The sequence below is a fragment of the Zootoca vivipara genome, chromosome 6, assembly GCF_963506605.1.
Source record: "Zootoca vivipara chromosome 6, rZooViv1.1, whole genome shotgun sequence".
Taxonomy (NCBI): Eukaryota; Metazoa; Chordata; class Lepidosauria; order Squamata; family Lacertidae; genus Zootoca; species Zootoca vivipara.
In genome coordinates, this window is record NC_083281.1 from 22,968,242 (window position 1) to 22,988,819 (window position 20,578).

At 45.2% G+C, this 20,578-nt stretch overlaps 2 protein-coding genes across 5 annotated transcripts in view; both read left to right on the top strand.

Moving 5' to 3' along the window:
• Positions 1-56: 56 nt before the first annotated feature.
• Positions 57-15,226, top strand: LOC118088006 (urokinase plasminogen activator surface receptor). 2 transcript variants are annotated; one of them, XM_035121154.2, is made up of 8 exons: positions 57-1,298; positions 2,539-2,735; positions 4,156-4,275; positions 5,013-5,147; positions 8,536-8,676; positions 10,102-10,245; positions 10,879-11,016; positions 13,882-15,226. In XM_035121154.2, the coding sequence occupies exons 2-8, from the start codon at positions 2,687-2,689 to the stop codon at positions 14,085-14,087; spliced, it is 933 nt and encodes a 310-aa protein (XP_034977045.1). In that variant the 5' UTR covers positions 57-1,298; positions 2,539-2,686; the 3' UTR covers positions 14,088-15,226. The 2 variants fall into 2 exon arrangements, with proteins under 2 accessions (XP_034977045.1, XP_060131617.1); XM_060275634.1 differs by having other exon boundaries at positions 57-2,735.
• A 2,313-nt stretch (positions 15,227-17,539) lies between these two features.
• The window catches only part of LOC118087731 (urokinase plasminogen activator surface receptor), a 30,214-nt gene continuing 27,175 nt past the window's right edge, over positions 17,540-20,578 (top strand). For 2 of the 3 annotated variants that reach the window (XM_035120670.2, XM_035120668.2), the window contains exon 1: positions 17,807-18,102. The gene's annotated coding sequence lies outside the window, so the exon portion shown is untranslated. The other variant, XM_035120672.2, reaches the window with a different exon arrangement.

A 20,578-nucleotide genomic window follows, 5' to 3' on the forward strand; every position in this document is an offset into this window, starting at 1 on the left:
CTGCGCAGTAGCACACAAATGAAGCTGACGCGTGCAAAGCATCTTGGGGAGGTGAGTGTTAGTAGAATGTGCGCGCTGCCTCTTTGCAAAATAGTAGTGTTTGTAAAGCGCCACCTAACGGCATACAGCAGAACTACTGCCTCTATCTAATTCTAGTTTTGCGCTAGACTCTGCTCATGCAGGAAGCGACCAAAACAAAAAATCTGTTATCATACGAAATATATTTAATATATTTTTTATTCTAATAGCATCTTGCGGACCCCTCTGGCATAGCTCGCGGACCCCTGGGGGTCCCCGGACCACCTGTTGGGAACCACTGCACTAGAGCAAAAACTGTGATGGTGACAGAAGCACTTACATGGCCGCCGCGCCCCGATTGCCTCCCTCTGAGGACCCCGTTGCTCCTTCCTAGAGCAGCGGAGGAGCTGGACGTGGAGGGCCTCACCTCTGGATTAAATTTTCTGTTTTTTTCAATTTCAAATACACATTTTACACCCTTAAGATATCAATGACATCGCTTCTTCTCTTTCCATGGTTTATTTTACATATCTCAAATCCTTGCATATTTTACAAAAACTATACCAATCAGTTTTCCATTATTGCATCCATCAAAACTTACGGTATTTGCACTGTTGAATTTATCTTAATGCTGCCAGTGTTTTCAGGTGTATACAATTATTTTCCATATATTCAATAAATGACACTTGGGGATTTCAGTCTGAATTATCCCCAAAGTACTTTTTTTTTTTGGGAAAGTACTTTTAAATATATTTTTTTCAATCCATTTTAGATCATTTCCCAATACCCTTTTACATGTCCACCCCACTGCCTGAGGTCTTTGTCTCAGTCTGCCTAATAGAAGGGCCGGCCAACTTCTGTAATCCTGCAAGACCACAAGACCCTGCACTGGGTCCCTGACCTGGGTTTACATTTTAAGGCCGCTAGAAAGTGAGTTGGATAATTAATGACTGTTGGTCTGTGGCTGCTAAACAGAAACTGTTCTGATGAGGTTTTTCAAGATTGCCCAGACTTCCCAATCCTCGTGTGTTGGCCATGTCGCAACAATCCAGTTCCTCAGAAATGACATGTTCCAACTTGGTACGGTGAACTCAGTCGTATTTGGATATGATAAACGTTCTCGATTCATGGAAGTGGCATTGATGACGGGGAGGAAGGGGTGTTGGCCAGATACCCAGGCCCCTGTGTGGATAAGCACATAACAGCATATGAACCACAAGGCAATGAGACTAACCTGCAGGGAGATCCATTTGTGCCTCTGCAAAAATCAACCACAACTGGTAAGTGTTGGGGTAGAGCTGATCAGCGCTTAAGTCATTTTCAGTAGCATTGGATCGTATCCTGTTAGGTTTTACTCAGAGCAGACCACTGAAATTAATTTGCATGATTATATTAAGCCCGTTAATTTCAATGGTCTGTTCTGGATAAAACTTAGAAGAAATCACCTTCTTTGTTTAATTTAAACCCTGCAAGTGGGGATTTGCAAACTGGCCAATTACAGTTTTCCCGTTTTCCCATTTTTAAATTCAGTTCTCCACATTTCCACAATGGCCTGCAATTAGAAAACCCAGCAGCATTTTAGTATGTTAGCTTCACTAATAAGCGCATTAGTGAATGTACACTTTAGCATATATGCATTTTTGTAGAATCGCACTTCAAAATCAAAATGTGGAAGGATGATTGGTTTCCTCAGAGGGTGATTAGTTTTGCCTTCAAATGCAAACTGAATCCAATTTCTCCCGCTTCCCAAAGCCTTAAGTGAACAGGTACCAGCTGAGTCTGAAATGGACGGCTGTTGCTAGATCAATGTCTTTTATAGATAGCAACTGCTGGGAACTTTCTCCATGCCAAGTTCTGTAAGGACGGTGATGAAAATTAGCTGGGAAACGGGATTTCCCAGTTGGGGGTGCTGTTAGAGGCTGACCCCCTGGGTCATTTCCATGGACTCTCCCTGTTGTAAAACGTAAAAAAAAACAAAAGTTTTATTTTGCTTACAGAGTGTCTGGGGGCACTGCAGATAGGCAAGACCTCAGCAATCCGGTATCTTAATTTGTCCAGACGCATCTATGCATCTAAAAGGCCCTTTACACTGGTGGTTCCCCTGTTGTGGAATGACCTCCCTAGTGCAGTGTACCTGTTTCCATTATTACCAACTTCCAGGAGGAATCTGAAAACAGTCCTTTTTACCCAGGCATATTGCTGGCAACCTCGAGATCATTGATTGGAAGCATGTTTTTAATTGTAACTGCTTTGAGATGTTTTTAACTGCAATTGTTTTTAGAATGTCATCAACTGTTCTAAAAAAATTTTTTTGCATTGTTTTTAAATTGTATATCTGCTTGCCACCATGGGCTCCTTGGATTGGAAGAGCAGGATATAATTGCAATCATTCAATAAATCGGCGCTTGAATGCAAATTGGTATCATTCGCTTACGGACAGAGTCATCTGTGCATCTTTGCAGTGCTCTTCCTTCCCATAATAAAAGACCTAACATGCCGGTTTCCCCCTGTTCTTCTCAGCTCTTCCCTTCATCATCTCCTGTTCTGAAGGTTTCAAACACCCCCTTGCCCAAGCTTCATTCTATGTTTCCGAAGTCAGCTTCCTGACAAGCCCTCACCTCTGAAGCAAGCCAGGTTTGCTCCTCCTCATCTGAACATCAAAGCTGCCATGAAGTTTCAGTTGTCCCTTGTGATCTTCATATTCTGCCTTGGCGCAGGTAAGTCTCAGGTGTATCTGGCTGCATGTGCACATTGTGTGATGTGGGAACTGAGTGGGTTGGTCTCTAGAGAGCATCTCTTGGGCCAAGCCCTGCTAACTCCAGCAAGGCTTGCACAGAGGGCAATTCAGGTGGATGGGGACTAAAATGTCTGAAAGATATGCAGCTATGTAATATATTGCAATTAATTTTCTAGCCCTCTAGAAGTGGACTTTTGTGGTACTTAGATCACAGGGGAAGGGGCAGAATAGCTTTATCCCCATTACCTTTTGTGTTGTCTCGCTTAGGCTGAAATCCTATATACATTGAAATGAGAGTATGTCCCATTGAACTCAATAGGACTTCCTGTGTCACCAGCTATAGGAGGGGGTCATAAATATGGCTAAAACTCGTGGGCTGGAGAAAGGGGCTGTTGGGTTTTATTAAGGGCTCCTCAATTCTGGCTCTCCCCACTCACAACAAAATTTGAGCTTTCAAATTTAGTTTGCAAAAGCCACAGTGAATTTGTTCAACCGCCATATAGCTAACTTTACAATGCAATCATATGCATGTTACTTTTTTTCTTTTCCCGAAGTAGCACTTACAGTGCTTCCACTTACAGTGCATAAGATTGAAGCCGTCGTTGAGCCCAGATCCCACCGAGATCAGAGGGGTGGGGTTGAAACATTAGTCGAAGCAGAAGTGGTGGTTGGTTTGCATTGGACTGGTAGGGCAGAAGGCAAGGAGCCCAACAGTAGGTGGCGCTAGAGCCCAATACAGGAAGAGTCAGAGGCAATGACAGGCAGAGGCAACTAAGTCTGCTTTTGTCCATACCTTTCTTCCTTCTTAGAGGAATTTGAGACTAAGGAGGAAGAAACTGACAAGCAGTTCAGCTCTCTAGACTGGTTGTACCCTCCGTCTTACCCAGAGCCCTGAAACTGTCCTCCCTTCCTCCTTACTGTACATCCCATTCCTCCAAATGCCACTTTTAACCCAGTTCCACCTGCCTCTTCCCCCAGTTCCTCCCTTCGCTTCCCCCCCTGTCCATGGAAGACTACAACTGTCACACGCACACAGGGACCTTTCTTCCTCTCCAAGTCACTTACTACAGATATGGATCATCCAACTTTTTCTTCCTGCCCCTCTTCCTTTCCCCACCTTTAGAACCTTGGGAGACAGCCCATGAAAGCAGGGTGATGGCAGACCGGTGCAAATATTGTATAAAGAGAAATGTGTCCCTTCAGATGCCACAAGCTTATACCGCGATGAAATCAGTTACTGTACCTATATGAACAAGCTACTACTGTACTAGCTATTCTTATGACTTAACATCTCAAAAGCTGGAAGTGGCCTCTCTGGGCCTCTGAGAGGGCCTGAGCACCCCCACTGCAGGTTAATGTAGCATGGAAAAAGCAGACACTGTCTTTGTGTCTTTCTGCAGCCGACAGCTTGACATGCCAGAAGTGCTTGAGCAAGAATGGGAAGTGTGCACAGAACGAAGTGGAGGTTTGTGGCCAGTCTCAAGACGCTTGCTTCATTGAGACCAAGGACTACGCTGGTTGTAAGTACATACCCTCCATCTTTCCTCCAGTGAAAATAGGGATTTCCCATTCAATACTAATACTAATACTAATAATTGTTTATTTATACCCCACCCACCTGACTGGGTTGTTCCAGCCACTCTGGGCAGCTTTCAACATATAAACATAATAAAAAAATGTTAAACATTTTTTAAAAGAAAACCCTTCCCTATAGAGGGCTGCCTTCAGATGCCTTCTAAAGGTTGTATAGTTACTTGGCTTGGGGATCGCATCACCCCATGTCCTCCAACATTTCTCCAATGAAAATAAGGACATGGTGGCGCTGTGGGTTAAACCACAGAGCCTAGGGCATGCCAATCAGAAGGTCGGCGGTTCGAATCCCCGCAATGGGGTGAGCTCCCGTTGCTCGGTCCCAGCTCCTGCCAACCTAGCAGTTTGAAAGCATGTCAAAGTGCAAGTAGATAAATACGTACCCATAATTTAAATACTTGCTATAACATAAAAAATCCCTGTACTTTAAAGTATATCTCATCACAGAGGTGAAAATTGACATGGGGACCTGTGCACCTGCCAGACTGCTCACCAGCGGTGGGGAATTTCAAGGCCCTACTTATTCTTCTTCTTTGAGTTTATTTACAAAATGATTTGCACTGGACCTGGACCAGACATAACATCCTTTGCATATCTAAAATGATGCTTGCAATAGTGCCCTGCTCTGGCAATGGGTTAACTCCTTTCTTTGATCTTCTGTTTGCAGTGGATGCAGGAACGGTGAAACTGGGCTGCGGCGACTCGAATTTGTGCCGCCGCTATCAGAAAGGGAACAGGGGATCTTTAAGCTGGTCGATGTATTGTTGCTCCTTCGATCTATGCCAGCCTCTGACACGTGATGGTATGTGGTACAGAATGACCGCTCCCTGCATTAACTGGGGGGTGGTGGCTTTTGTGTGGTCACACGCAGCCCCCCCGGAGACGACTAGACCCCCGTCAAGGTAGCCGGCTTCGCTGTCCCCCCCCCAAGCTGGATACCTGGAGGTTCCCGCCTAGCCTCGTCGATTAGCCAAACCCGGCTGGGGGGGGGGCCTTGCCAAGGGAGTTGGCCAGGTAGAGTTAGGACCGCCCACACTCACAATAGAGGGTGTGTCAGGTGTCATTATTCCTCCCGGGGGTCGCCTGGGGCTTGGGGGGTCTCAGCCTGTCCACGCAAATGGTGCATGCACATGTTGATGTGAACAGAATTTAGCTGTGAGGCTATGTTGGGGGCAGTGATAAACACTTTCATGAAAAAATCACCTCAGTGCTTTGCCAGTACAGTCATACCTCAGTTTAAGTATGCCTCGGTTTGAGTATTTTTGGTTTAAGTACTCCGCGAACCCGTCTGGAACGGATTAATCCACTTTCCATTTCTTTCAATGGGAAAGTTCGCTTCAGGTTAAGTACAGACTTCCGGAACCAATTGTGTTTCTAAACCGAGGTACCACTGTAACAAACAAACAAACAAACAAACAAACAAACAAACAAACAAACAAAAATAAATAAGCCTATTCAACTAATTAGTCCTGCTAGTGGACGTCCATGCGAGGACTTCTGCTAGCAGAGTGGGGCTTCCCTCTCCTCTCCCCTCGTGTGCCCCCTGAAATTGGCTTGGAGCTTGGGGGGTGGGGGAGAGACCCTCAGAATAATATGCAGGGGCAGGAGAGGGAATAATGTTCTGTCAGGGGGAGCTGGAATAATAATATAATAATAATTTATAATAATGATATAATATAATGATTTATACCCCACCCATCTGGCTGAGTCTCCCCAGCCACTCTGGGCGGCTCCCAATCGAACATTAAAACAATACAGCATTAAATATTAAAAGCTTCCCTAAACAGGGCTGCCTTCAGATATCTTTTAAAATTAGGATAGCTGCTTATTTCCTTGACATTTGATGGAAGGGTGTCCACAGGGTGGGTGCTGCTACCGAGAAGGCCCTCTGTCTGGTTCCCTGTAACCTCGCAATGAGGGAACCGCCAGAAGGCGCTCGGAATACTTGTGTTGATGGAAAATTTCCTTAATGAATTCCTAATAATAAAAAGTTGTTGTTGTTGTTATTTTGTTCTACTTTTTGCACAAGTGTCTCAAAGCAACACACCAATCAGCGTAAAGCAACCTATACAGTAAATGGAAAACAAAACAATTGAAAGCCGAAACCTAATGTGTTGTATCCGATGCCAGTCCTACTCTGAGTAGACACGCTGAAATTAATGGAGAACTTGCAACCCAACCTCTCCATCCCCCTAACATGCTGTAGGTCTGGCCACCACAGAACAGCTCCCCAAGGAAAAAGAAACCGATCACCAACTGCTGCAAAGAAAAAGGTTAACCCTGAAAAGTTATCAGTGTTGGTGCCCGGCAAGCCTTCATGGGGTTAGCATTCCTTTTTTAAAATTTTTTTAAAAATAGACTTTATTAGAAAGTTTTAAAAAGGTATACACACACTAGAAAATTTAAAGTAACTTAATAACATAAGATAACTTAGCAACTTAAATAGCATAGCATAACAAAGGTAACATAAATAACCTAACTGCATATTTAAGCCACCCAACATAAATTAATCAACATAAATAAACAAATCAAGGTTGATCTAAATAGATTAACTCAATCAAACTACAAATAATAAACAAGATCAACTTAGATAAGCATAACATAACGTAACATAACATGACATAACATAACATAACATAACAACATAACGTAATATAACATAACAAAAAAAGAAAAAGAAAATTATCCCCAGATCAGATCTTAACACATGGGCCTATCTCCATGAAATCCATTCATTTTAGATTAAAATTGGCTTCCAATCGCCAATATATCGCTTCCCTTACTATTGTTTTCCTCTTTAGTTTGCTTTCCCTCTTATTAAATCCAACTGAATTATTCCTACATGTTTTCTCTATTCCAGACAAATCACTAGCTCTGTTTTGATATTTTCTTTTTAAAAATACTCTTCCACGTATCTCCATTCTGTTTTTATTCTCTGTTTTGATATGTTCCTAATTACCGCCGTCATTCTTGCTAGGTTCATGAACTCTACTACTTTAATTTGCCACTCTTGGATTGTTGGTATTTCTGTTCCTTTCCATTTCTGAGCTAATACTAATCTCACCGCGGCACACGCATATAAGAAAATATTAATTCTATCTCTAGGTATATTTTCTGGGATTAGGCTTAGTAGAAAATATTCAGGTTTCTTTTCAAACGTAATTTTTATCATTCTCTTCATTTTTTCATATATATCATTCCAAAATTTATATATTTTTTTACATTCCCACCAACAGTGAAAATACGTACCAGTTTTTTCCTGGCACTTCCAGCATTCTTTTGTTTCTGTCTTGTAGATTTTAGCTAGTTTTTCTGGCGTCAGGTGCCATCTATATACAAGCTTCATCATGTTTTCTTTGATTCCTGAACACGCTGTAAATCTCATTGTCGATCTCCACAATTTATCCCACTGCGTTTTATAAATTGGTCTTCCTACATCCTGAGCCCATTTTGTCATCACAGATTTTATCTCCTCGTCTTTTAATTCCCATTCTAACAAAAATTTATACATCTTAGACAATGATTTAGCCGTATTATCAATCAAAATTTCTTGTAATTTAGATTTCCCCTCATTAAATCCTATTTCTTTATGTTTTTTAAATAAACTTTGTATTTGTAGGTAATGTAGCCAGCTCATGGGGTTAGCATTCCATAGACTACAGAAAAGGCCTATTCTCTCATCATCACACATCATCTGCCAGAGGGAACACACAGAGAAGGGCCTCCAATTAGGGGATGTGACAGAGCCGGCCCACCCATGAGGCAGGGTGAAGAGTCCGCCTCAGGTGGCAGAAGTGCAAGAGGCGGCATTCTGCCCTCCCCACCTCTTCTGCTGCCAAGAGGGAGGTGTTACAGCGCACAGTGTTGCTGCTTATCTTCCCCAGGTGGAATGCTCTGAGGAGCACCCTGGCTCCTGCTGAGTTTGGTGACAGCCAGGGTGTTCCTGCACGCCATGTTGCTGATCAGCTGACCCCTCCGGGGGGGGGGGGAGGAGCCAAATGGCAATGCTCTGAGGAGTGCTCTGGCTTTTGCCAAGTTTGCTGAGAGCTGGGAAGAGGCGGCAGAAGTGGTGGGCATATGGGTGAGAGGGGGCGGTAGGCGGCAATTCCCATTTTGCCTCAGGTGGTGAAATGGACTGGAATCTGATGATCTGTGTCTCTCTCCCTGCTACTCACTGTTGCTTCCAACAGTTCACGGAAATGGATCAAAGAATGGAGTGCAGTGTCAAACCTGCATCGGGAGCGCAGCTGAATGTGGCCGCAATGCGCCCACAGGGCCATGCTATGGGAGTGAAGACCACTGTGTGCAGATCTCCCAGCGCTTCCTGCCAGGTATTGCCAAGTGGGTACCAAAGCATTCAAAGCACAGAGGCACGGGGATAGGAGAGACTAAGGCATCGCTAAGGGTGTGATGGTCACTAGCCAATAGGTGCAGGGGAACCTGTGCAACCGCAACCTGCAGAGTAATCACCGTTGCAATGGATGCACATGGTGTTGGTGGTGGGAAAACGTATTTCAAGGTTTTCTGAGTTGCTCTCCTATGTTTTTAAGACTGTGTATGTTTTGCAATAAAATACAATTGCAGAGCTGGTCTTTCTAGGCTAGACAGGCAAAGCACTCCAAAAACCTTTAGAGGCAACAGTTCCTTTAATTAAATGCTATCTGTTTTTTTGTTCTGACCATGTTACTTCTTCCTGCTGGATTCGTGATAAATTGCCTCTTGTTTGAGGGCTTCTGTTTCCTGCTTGGTGGGTCAGTAGGTTAATTACTAATTTCCTTGCATATTTTAATACTCCTTTTATAGTGAAAGAGAGCTATTTAGCCATAAAGGAAAGGAAAGGAAAAAACACGAAGGAAATAATTTGCTACTCTCCTCCGCTACAGTGGGGAACGGAAACTGACTAATATGGGGCAATTAAGGGGCAATGCACCACTAACCCATATCCATGCAATAAAATGAGTGGAGCCAGCTAACTGGAAACTTCAAATTACAAGAGACCTTTGCTGAAAGGGGCTTACTTTTGAGTAGACATAGATGGATCTTGGCCATTGGCATCGCTGGATAATATAGAACTATATTAAGTTCTGTGTGAAATCTGTTTTAATTGCGCTTCCAGCTAATTGCAAAAAAAGGAACAGTGCCTCAATGCTAAAGGGCAGTGGATACTGTGGAAGCTATTCCACAGAACAGCAAAATAACACCCGCCATGCAAATTTAAACATACACAGTGTATGGAGAAGCTGTAATATGTATTTAGTGAGATAATTTGTTGTTGTTTAGTCGTTTAGTCGTGTCCGACTCTTCGTGACCCCATGGACCATAGCACGCCAGGCACTCCTGTCTTGCACTCCCTCCCGCAGTTTGGTCAAACTCATGTTCGTAGCTTCGAGAACACTGTCCAACCATCTTGTCCTCTGTCGTCCCCTTCTCCTAGTGCCCTCAATCTTTCCCAACATCAGGGTCTTTTCCAAGGATTCTTCTCTTCTCATGAGGTGGCCAAAGTATTGGAGCCTCAGCTTCACAATCTGTCCTTCCAGGGAGCACTCAGGGCTGATTTCCTTAAGAATGGATAGGTTTGATCTTCTTGCAGTCCATGGGACTCTCAAGAGTCCCATGGACTGCAAGTTGGAGTTTAAAAGTTGGAGTTAAAAGTGGAGTAGTGTCCATTGGAAAACAATCTACAGTACTAGCTGCATTTCTTAGATCCAAAAATGGTCCTGTTGTGCATGGACATCACCTGATGATTGCTTCTCCAGGTGAAGAAACAGAACCCATCATAAAGGGGTGTGGAGGCAGTTCTTTTAAGGACACATTGGTGGCGTACCAGATCGGGAGAGATTTTGCCTTTGTTGAGCAAAAGGTCTGCAGCAGTTCCAACTGCAACAACAGGAGCTTCCCAGGTAAATGACAATTGCCGTGCTCTGATAACCTTCTGTCAGGTAGGTATAGGATCCTGCCTGTATGCCAAATAATAACAATCTAGGACACAGTCTGCAGGGAAGTTCCCCAGCACAAGCCCCATGGGAATGAACAGGAGAGCTGCAGGAGAGTCGTCGCGCCTCTTCCAAATTCATATTTTGAAAAATAGGAAATTCACGGAATGTTTAATTTCGGTAAAAATTGGATTTCACTGTTGTACTCATTTTTCAGAAGATAGAGGTCCTGTCTTGCGCCCAAGATTGAGGGGGTCCAGCGCATGGCACAAATGGGTGCACATTGCATGCACTATTCTGTAAGGGATGCTTTAGCTGAGATTCCTGCATTGGCAGGGGGTTGGACTAGGTGACCCGTGGGCTCCTTTCCAACTCTATGATTCTATGACTTCATGTGTATGATGTTGCATCATTGGAGGGGGGAGTCTGAGTGCGGAGCCCGGCGCAGAGGAGAGGGCCAGCAGAACTCCACTGGTGCAGCATTGCGTAAAACTCAGCATTTCTGTAAGTCGCCTTGAGGCATTTTGGAGAAAAGTGACTTAAGAAATTGAATAGATCATCATCACTAAAGTCTCTCCCCCCCTTTTCTTTACTCTACAGTCATCACTTCCGGACAGCCCAATGGGCTGCAATGCTACACCTGCCAGGAGTCTGGGCATGGGGAGTGCACTCAGGACAGACTGCAAGTTTTAAATTGCACAGGAGTCATGGATCAGTGTGTACATGTCTTCGACAGAGGTAAGGAAGCGGCAAGGGTGCGTATACAGAGGTGGCTGAGGACTGGGATGCATGCCTGTTAGCCCGATCAGATGCTAAAGAGGGCACAGCTCCTTATCTCAAAGAGTTACAGAGAAGCATGGATCAGAAAAACTGCTGCTACAGGAATCCATCCTTTGGGACACACTGCTTGAGGGCCATGTGAAATTACCTTAAACAAGGAGGTTATTTGTTACATCTTTGTTCTGGCTTTGATCCCTCCCAACCAGCATCTACAGTGACAGTGGTACCTCGGTTTTTTATTGTCTCGGAAGCTGAATGCCGAGTTTTGAATGCCAAAAACCCAGAAGTAAATGCTTCCGTTTTTGAACGCGCCTTGGAAGTCGAATGGCTTCCGCTGAGTTTTTTTCTCCATTGAATTTGCAGGCTGCCCTTTGCGCCTCGGTTTTCGAACACTTCAGAAGTCGAACGATCTTCCGGAACGGATTATGTTTGAAAACCGAGGGACCACTGTGCCAGGAGCAATTAATTCTGCAGCACCTCTCCGTCAGGTAGGAAATAACTCCTGACAGAGAGGATGCAGCCAAGTGACCTGTTCTCAGGGAAGGTGCCCCATTGCTTCTCTGTGTGAGTCGCTGTTCTTGGTGTTCCCTCTTTTAGGCACATCTGAACTCTGTTATTCATGCAGACACACAAGGAGCTGGGTTCCTTTGAGGACAGGAGATTCTTGCTTTTGTACCATCTCCACACCATAGACTTGAAAGTGGTTTTAACAACCAACCCTTTTACAGTGGTACCTCAGGTTACAGACAACTCAGGTTACATACCCCGGTAACCCAGAAATAGTACCTCGGGTTAAGAACTTTGCTTTAGGATGAGAACAGAAATTGTGCTGTGGTGGCGCAGTGGCAGCGGGAGGCCCCATTAGCTAAAGTGGTACCTCAGGTTAAGAAGAGTTTCAGGTTAAGAACGGACCTCCAGAACGAATTAAGTTCTTAACCTGAACTTGCAGGGAACCAGGCAGAGGGCCTTCTCGGTGGTGGCGCCTACCCTGTGGAACACCCTCCCATCAGATGTCAAAGAGAAAAACAGCTACCAGATTTTTAGACGACACCTGAAGGCAGCCCTGTTTAGGGAGGCTTTTAATGTTTAATTGATTATTTTATTTCATTTTTCTGTTGGAAGCCGCCCAGAGTGGCTGGGGAAAACACTCCGGGAATTGTAGTGCTGTGAGGGTGGTAGGAGGGGGGGTCTCCTAACAATTCTCAGTACCCGTAAAAAACTACAGTTCCCTGGATTTTCGGCGGGTGAGGGGGAAACCTTGATAGTTAAAGTGTTATAAAAGTGTGGGTAAGCAAACATTCTGCAGTCTTCCTGTTTGGATGGATTAAGTGTGCCTCTCCAGCTTCAGAAATGTAGAAAGTGCCAAAGCAAAGGGTTTAGGTCGCCCTGATCCCAGATAAGTTTCCCACAGTGAAGCCTGCAGATTCTGGTCAATTTCACGCCCCCTGAAGACATCCTTTTAATTGCACCTCTGTATTGATTTGTGCTCCTGATGCTATCAAGGTGTTTGCACACGCTATCCCGTTTTCAATAGATTGAGCACACACTGCTTCACTTCCAATGAGTGCCTATCTCCGTAACTATTTCTGCCACAAATGTTTTTGTCCTGCTTTGGTTGAGCTTTAAAGCCCCTCCGGACAGCAAGGATGTGGCAGCATTGGGGAGGCATCACAGGGCAAATCCACCACAGATGCACCATCCTTGTGTTAAGAACATGTTGCAGAATACACCTGCAATAAAACACCGTTTCTTGGAGGGACCCTCAATTTCTCACTCATTCTTTACGTGTAGGAAATGGCTTAATATAAGAGGACCATTTCGCCCTCTATTGGCCATAGGTGGAATGTGATGCAGGTTTTACGCTGCTCTAAAATGCAGTGGGGAGCCATCAGTACCTTGGTTTTCGAACAGCTTAGTTCCTGAAAGTTTTGGCTCCCGAACATCACAAACCCGGACGTGACTGTTCCAGTTTGCGAACTATTTTTGGCAGTGCTTCCCCCCCCAAAAAAAATGTTTAGGGGTACTCTCCTTTCCCTACTCATATTGAAATACTTCATTCATTATAGACATAAGAAGAATTTATCTTGATCTGATGTAACCTATATTACTGTTTTTACTTTTTGGATGAATTTTTGTTCATTATTTCTTTTTAATTTCAATAAAGCATGAAAGAAAGAAAGAAATACTGCCCCTCGATGAGGCCAAAGTTAGATTCACAAAATGTTTAGGGGTATGTGTCCCTCCGCATCCCCCAAGAAAAAAAGCACTGATTTTTGGAAGCTGAACAGCCGACGAGGCTTCTGAGGTTTCTGATTGGCTGCAGGAGATTCCTGCAGCCAATCAGAAGCTGCACTTTGGTTTTCAAATGTTTTGGAAGTCGAACGACTTTTGGAACAGATTCCGTTCGACTTCCAAGGTACGACTGTATCTCTATTTGGCCTTCATAGAATCATAGAATTCTAAAGTTGGAAGGGACCACAAGGGTCATTTAGTCCAACCCCCCCCGCGCCGCAATGCAGAAATTTTCTCATTGTGGGACTCGAACCCATGACCCTGAGGTTAAGAGTCTCAAGCTCTGCAGAACTATCCCCAGGCTACGTCTCTCTCTCTTTGGCTTGTCCTTGAACTCTTATAATGGAGAGGGTTGTTTAAGTGTGGGTAGAAACTACTGTAGCCTACCCTACAAGGCGAAGCTTCCATTAGTTGCCCCGCCCACTTTCCCCTCTGGCTCCACCCACTGCTGCCATGCGACCCTCAGAAGATTGCCCAGAAGGGAATGTGGCCCTCGAAAAATCCCCAAAACCTGTCTTCCTTCTTTTCCAGAGAACAGAACTGTGACCTTTCAGAAAGGCTGTGCCACCGAGACCATGTGCAGCAGCTACAAGGATATCTATTCCAAACTGATGGGGCTGGATTCCTTTGTCGAGTGTTGCAAAACGTCCCTCTGCAACCAAGCCAGAGAGCATTCTGGTCCAGAAATGCTACTAATGGTGTCTGCTTCTGCCTGGTGGCTGGCATGGATGGCTTGACAATAATGGCAGCTGTCTAGGTGAGCCTTCAAAAAAGGATCGGGCCAGTCTTTGAAGGTTGGTTGTATACATGGGAAGAGGTCTCGCTGGCTACTGGGGCTCCTTTATCTGCTTGGAAGTAGGTGGCACTGAAGCACTGCTCCCCTACTGTCTATATGCCATGCCAAGACTGGATTACTGCAATGTGCAGCATGTGGGGCTTTCCTTGTGCTTGATCTGGAAGCTGCAGTGAGTGCAGAATGCTGCGGCAAAAGACTTAAGACCCCGGTCAGCAGAGGACACCTTTGTTCAGAGGCCTGCAGTGGTTGCCAATTTGCTGCTGGGCCAAGTTCAAAGAGTTACTATTGGTATATAAAGCCCTTAACAAATTGGAACAAATTGGAACCAGTTTACCTGTGAAATCGTCTTACCCCACATCTTGTATGCCTGCTTGACTGCTTCGATTACAGATGCCACAAAATATTTGTAAGAAATCGACCTTTTTCTGTGGCAGCATCCCTGCCTATTGACATCAGCTAGCAGCCTTCATTGTTCTATTTTCAGTGCCTGCTAAGACCCTTTTTGCTTAAGCAAGCCTACCCAGATATGTAGATATGTGTTTTAATCTTTTTTTTAGCTCATTGTTGATTTTATTATTTTTTGAATATTTTAAATAGCTGTTTTTACTGATAATTTTTTTTTAACAATCAAGTGGTATGGAAATTTTATGAACTAAATAAACAATAAATAAAACATACAATGTCAAAATAGGGTGCTTTGGGAGGGGCGGCTCCCACACCTACAGTTCACATGCAATGCCGTTTCTTGGCTAGAGTGGGCATTTGATTTCTAAGCGTCTCATCTTCTCACTGCCTGCATGAGGGACATCCATGCAGGCTCACAGATACAAGTCTCAAATGTGGCTGTGTTAAGGGTTGTTGTTGTTTAGTCGTTTAGCCATGTCCGACTCTTCGTGACCCCATGAACCAGAGCATACCAGGCACTCCTGTCTTGCACTGCCTCCCGCAGTTTGGTCAGACTCATGTTGGTAGCTTCGAGAACACTGTCCAACCATCTCGTCCTCTGTCGTCCCCTTCTCCTAGTGCCCTCAATCTTTCCCAACATCAGGGTCTTTTCCAGGGAGTCTTCTCTTCTCATGAGGTGGCCAAAGTATTGGAGCTTCAGCTTCACGATCTGTCCTTGTGTTAAGGGACACCTCAACAAAAACCAAAGCCTGTAGGTTGGGAAGACAAAATATTACCTTTTCCAGGTTCACAATCATTCTCATGATTTCTGCTGGATGTTTCCACACTATATTTCTATTGGATGATTCTGCACCATGGGAAGGACGGTTTGCTTAACTCCAGATTATTAGAAATCTGGAAAGTTGCTATTCCACAGGCCAAAAGCAGAACAGCAGATGTGTCATCCACATCTAGAAGGACCCGCTGTTCAATATTGCCAACAATTAAGAGATTTAGATCCTGATAAAAAAAAAACCTTCAAGTTGTCAGAGAGCACCATTCTGAGTGCAGCGTTGCTTGTCATTACGGCAAGTCCCGTTTTTTGGAGAGGCTTCAACCATTCAGCCCCCCCCCCCCCCGGAACTGAAGGCCACTTGAAAGAAGGAACACTGGTGGCAGTGTTTACTTTTACCTCTTATTAAACAAGTTGCTTTAGTTTTTAATTTTGCTGCTCTAAAACCCTGCAAAACCAGTTTGGCCACAGTGACAGTGAGCCTAAGGAATTATGCATATATATTATGGCAAGCGAAACCTGACGGAGACGCCAGCCCAATAAATTAGTTCTGCAAGTGTTTGTGTGTATGAGGTAAGATATAAGTGTGTGTGCGTGCACGTGCACACACACACACACACACACAGAGAGAGAGAGAGAGAGAGAGAGAGAGAGAGAGAGAGAGACAGGGTGTGTGTGTGGAACACGGGAGGTTGCTTATGCCACAAGACAAACTATTGACTTATCTGTGTTTTCTGTGGCTCTGACTGGCAGCAGTTATCTAGGGCTTCAGGTAAGCATAGCTGCCAAGTTTTCCCTTTTCTCGTGAGGAAGCCTATTCAGCATAAGGGAATTTCCCTTAAAAAAAGAGAGAACTTGGCAGCTATGGGTAAGTGACTTTCCCAACTCCACCTGGAGATGCCAGGAATTGAACCTGCGATATTTTGTATGCAAAGTAGATGCTCAGTCACTGAGCTGCAGCCCTTACATTTCTTAAATGTGCGCGCGCACGCACAGGCCTGCTCCATCCCTCCTAACATTTGGCAGTGGGAAATAATTACGACTTGTTTGTGTTAGCAAGCCACTGGTGGATGAAGAGGAGTGAGAGGGGAGCACACCGCCCCCAGCAGCGCGATCCCTGCCTGCTCTCCGCCCCCCCCCCCCGGTGCCGGAGCATGAAGCTCCGCCACTGTAGCAAGCCAAGACAATGATGTGTTCCTATGGGATCCGATGCCAGCTTTTGGCAAAGACCGTCAGAAGTATTAGTTTCAAAATAGGCTCACTTACGGCTACAAATGCACACCTCCCTCCTGTTTAGCATTTGCTTTGCATGCAGAAGGTCTCAGGTTCAGTCCTTGCCATTTCTCGGTAGGTCTGGGAGAAAATATTGCCTGAGATCCCGGACAGCTGCTGCAGAATTATCAAGTTATAGAACTGCAGCGTTGGAAGGGACCATGAAGATCATCTCGTCCAACTGCCTGCAATGCAGGAATTTTTTTGCCCAACATGGGGCTTGAACCCACAACGCTGAGATTAAGAGTCTCATGCTCTACTGGCTGAGCTATTCCAACATACTAAGCTAGATGGATCAGTAATTTGACTCAATATAAAGCAGCTTCCTATATTCCTATTTTATTAAATGATGTCTCTCTCCCCCACTCCCACCCAAAAGGCATGTTTTTGGATTTTCAAAACCCAAAGCGCACAGGGACTCTCCTAAATCTCTGGCGGAGCTCTTTCCCTGCCTTGTCACTTGGGATCCTTTCTAACTGGCCGAGAGAGAAGAATGATGGTAAGGAGAGAGACCCAAGGGCCAGAAAGAGACATGGCAGGTTGCATTCCACACACACCCTGGGTGTGAGGTTCTCCTCCCCAGCAATAGGACATAAGGAGAGTTTTGCTGGATCAAACCAAAGGCCCATCTAATCCATTGCTGTTCTCACAGTGCCCAACCAGATGCCTATGGGGAGCCAGGAAGCCGGGCCTGAGCACAACTGCATTCTCCGCACCTGTGCATCTCAGAAGCTGGCTTTCAGAGGCATACTGTGGGTGTAGAACAGTCACCTTGGCTAGCAGCCATTCTTAAAAGGGTGAGAGAAGTTGGTTGGGAGTTCCTGCGTAACAAACCCACTTTGGGTTGTGCAAGAAGGAAAGTGATGGGAAGATGTGCTGGAAAGTGTCTGACACTTCCTGTGATGCAACGGCATCTCACCTCCGCACAGAAAGGAGGCTCATTAAGCAGCCAACACAGTCTCCAACCTCCCTGCAAACAAATCAGGGTGGATGATCGACGAACAACTTCTCTGGAAGTTCGGCACCTAACCACGGCGTAGTCTTTGTGCAAGCAAGACAGGGAAGAGCCTTAGTGCATTGTCTCCCAACCCCCTTTGGAAGCTGCTCCTTCGCTTACAGATGTGGATTAAAACCATCAGGGCTGAGCTGCAGCCAAACAGCATGTTTCATAAAAAGGCTGTACCCTCCCATGATGCAAGGTAATTAGGATAATAATGAGGCACAGCAACCTACTGGGTTTGGGGGAGGGCCCTCGTTAACTCTGGAAGATGAAAAAATGACTGTGGGAACTGTGCCGAGAGCTTGGAATCAGAGTGGTGTTTTTTGGCAAAGCAGAGCGGAGTTGGCTCCGGAACAGTCGCTGGCATCTGGTTATTTTTAGGGCGGTTTCAGCCCTTCCTCCTCAAAGGAGGAAGGAATGCAGGGAAGTGGGAAACTGAGTCACTCCTGAAGAGAAGAGGATGGTATCTCCAGCCAGAAAGCCTTGCATCTCAAAGCAGAGTCCAAGGTAAGAGAGAGACCTTGGTTAGGGAGGAACCTAGGGCACCGCTTCCCCCAAAGAATTGTGGGAACTGTAGTTTCTTAAGGGTTCTGAGAGCTGCTAGGAGGCCCTTTATTCCTCTCACAGAGCTACAATTCCCAGAGTCCTCTGTGAAGATGGGTATGGTCTCTTTGGGAGGGGAACAGTTCTCAGTACCCTTAATCGACGACAGCTCCCTAAATGCTTTGGGGGAAGCCATGGCTAATTTAAAGCTCTATCAAAGCAATGTAAACGTATGGTGTGAATGTGGCCCTTGTTTGCCCTTCTTGATCTTAACAAGGAACTATTGACAAGCTTATGAGGACCCCCACCCCCCAGTTCTGAGGAACAGACACAGAAAACTCTAAACCTTCAAAGCCAAGATCCACCCGTCAACTTGCAATATAGCAACTGTTTTAAATATTGTTACTCCATGTGCTGTTTTGGGCTTAACTGGTCACCCCCACCCCCCTTTCTCTCTGGGTGCTTCCAGATACCGTAGGTATCTATCATGGGGGCACTTCAAGTGTGCAACACTTTTTAAAAAACAGCATCTGCAGGGCATTGTTGGCAATTTAATTTGAATTTACCCTTTCCGGGAGAAATCAAGCAAGGGACCCTTGAGGCTGGCGTCTTACTGTGGATGTATTCTGCAACACAGTCTTGACACAACAATAGTGCATTCATGCTGAATTTATTATTGCTGTCCAGAAGGGCTATGGTGCAACAAATAGCAGAAGGAAAGCAAACCAGAACATTTGTGGTGTAAAAAGTTATGGGATTTCACTAGGAAGTTGCGGGCTAGGCACTGATTGGATAGGAAGCTGTATGATCACCCCAAAACCTTTGCAGGCACAACCAGTGTTGAAATCACGATTGCGCATGACCATCCCAATAGCAACATGAGCGCAAGTTGTCATGCATGTGCATGGATATCCTGGGACCTTCAGTTAAAAAGAAACAAACTGTTGCCAACACCCTACTCGCAATATGTGAATGGCCCTTTTACTATAAGTTGTCTTAAGCCATTTTTAATGTTGCATGTTAAATTATTGCAAATCATCACCATCCCCTGCCTGGAAGTGACCTCTGGGATCATCCAGAATTCTGCTTGTCGTGTCTCTTCCCCCCTGGGAAAAACCACTCTTTACTGCTCAACATTTGCTCCGATTCTGCGCTAAAGAGAGGGCTTTCCCGGGAAAGCAGCAGGGCAAACAAAAAACTGCTCAGACACATGCCTATAAAGCACGGGACAATTGGAGAACTACTTGGACCCAAGCTTTCAAGGCATGGGACAAGCAGGAGTGTGGATGCGCCCTTAGTCAGCCTCCTTTCTGTATTTCGCCATCCATCTTCATTCATTTATGCCAGGCACCCCCAAACTTGGCCCTCCAGATGTTTTAGAACTACAATTCCCATCATCCTTGACCACTGGTCCTGTTAGCTAGGGATGGTGGGAGTTGTAGTTCCAAAACATCTGGAGGGCCGAGTTTGGGGATGCCTGATTTATGCAGTTATATTTTTCCCCTGTCCTCCCTCCTGTTTTATCATTTCAACAACCCTATGGGGTAGGCTGGGTTGAAAGTGAGAATCTGGCCCAACATCACCAAATTTGCTTTCAGGATGAGCAGGAATTTGAACCTGGATTGCCCTGGGACTCCCCAATCCTCCCCACTTTTCCTTTGTCCCAAAGATGCTTTTATGATGTACAGTCGTACCTTGGTTTGCAAACGCCTTGCGAGTCAAACATTTTGGCTCCCAAATGCCACAAACTCGGAAGTGATTGTTGCAGTCTGCAAACGTTCTTTGGAACCCGAACATCGGGCGCGGCTTCTGTGGCTTCTGATTGGCTGCAGGAGCTTCCTGCAGCCAATCGGAAGCCATGCCTTGGTTTCCGAATGTTTTGGAAGTCAAACGGACTTCCAGAACGGACTCCGTTTGACTTCCGAGGTACCATTGTATTGGGATGACCCATCTTCAGTCAGATTGCAGCTCATTTGCCTGTGCAACCCCTCATCCGAATAATAATAATAATAATAATAATATTATTTCTACCCCATCCATCTGGGGTTATAACGAATGTTAGAAAGTTTTTTTTTTGGGGTGGGGAAAAGTAGGGGGGAAATCTTCCAGGGAGAGTGTATTTAAAGCCTTGCCTTTTCTGGCCAAACTAGAGACACTGCAAGGTTGGAGCTTGCAATCTGCTACTGCCGAAGATGGTCCTGCCAAGAAACAGACCAGCCGCTGGCGTGAAATCTGCAGAAATGAATTAGAAATTAATCTCCCTGGATCCGAGGCTGGAACTAACCCAGCTGTGCCACTGATTTCCAAGCCATTTATTTGGTTTTCTGCCTGCTTATTCCCCTCCCTCCCTCCCAACTTTCTGAAATGAGTTGAGAGAGGCAGCCGCTACAAAAAAGGGAAATACAAAACGTGACGTTAAAAGTCCTTTTCACACTCAAGG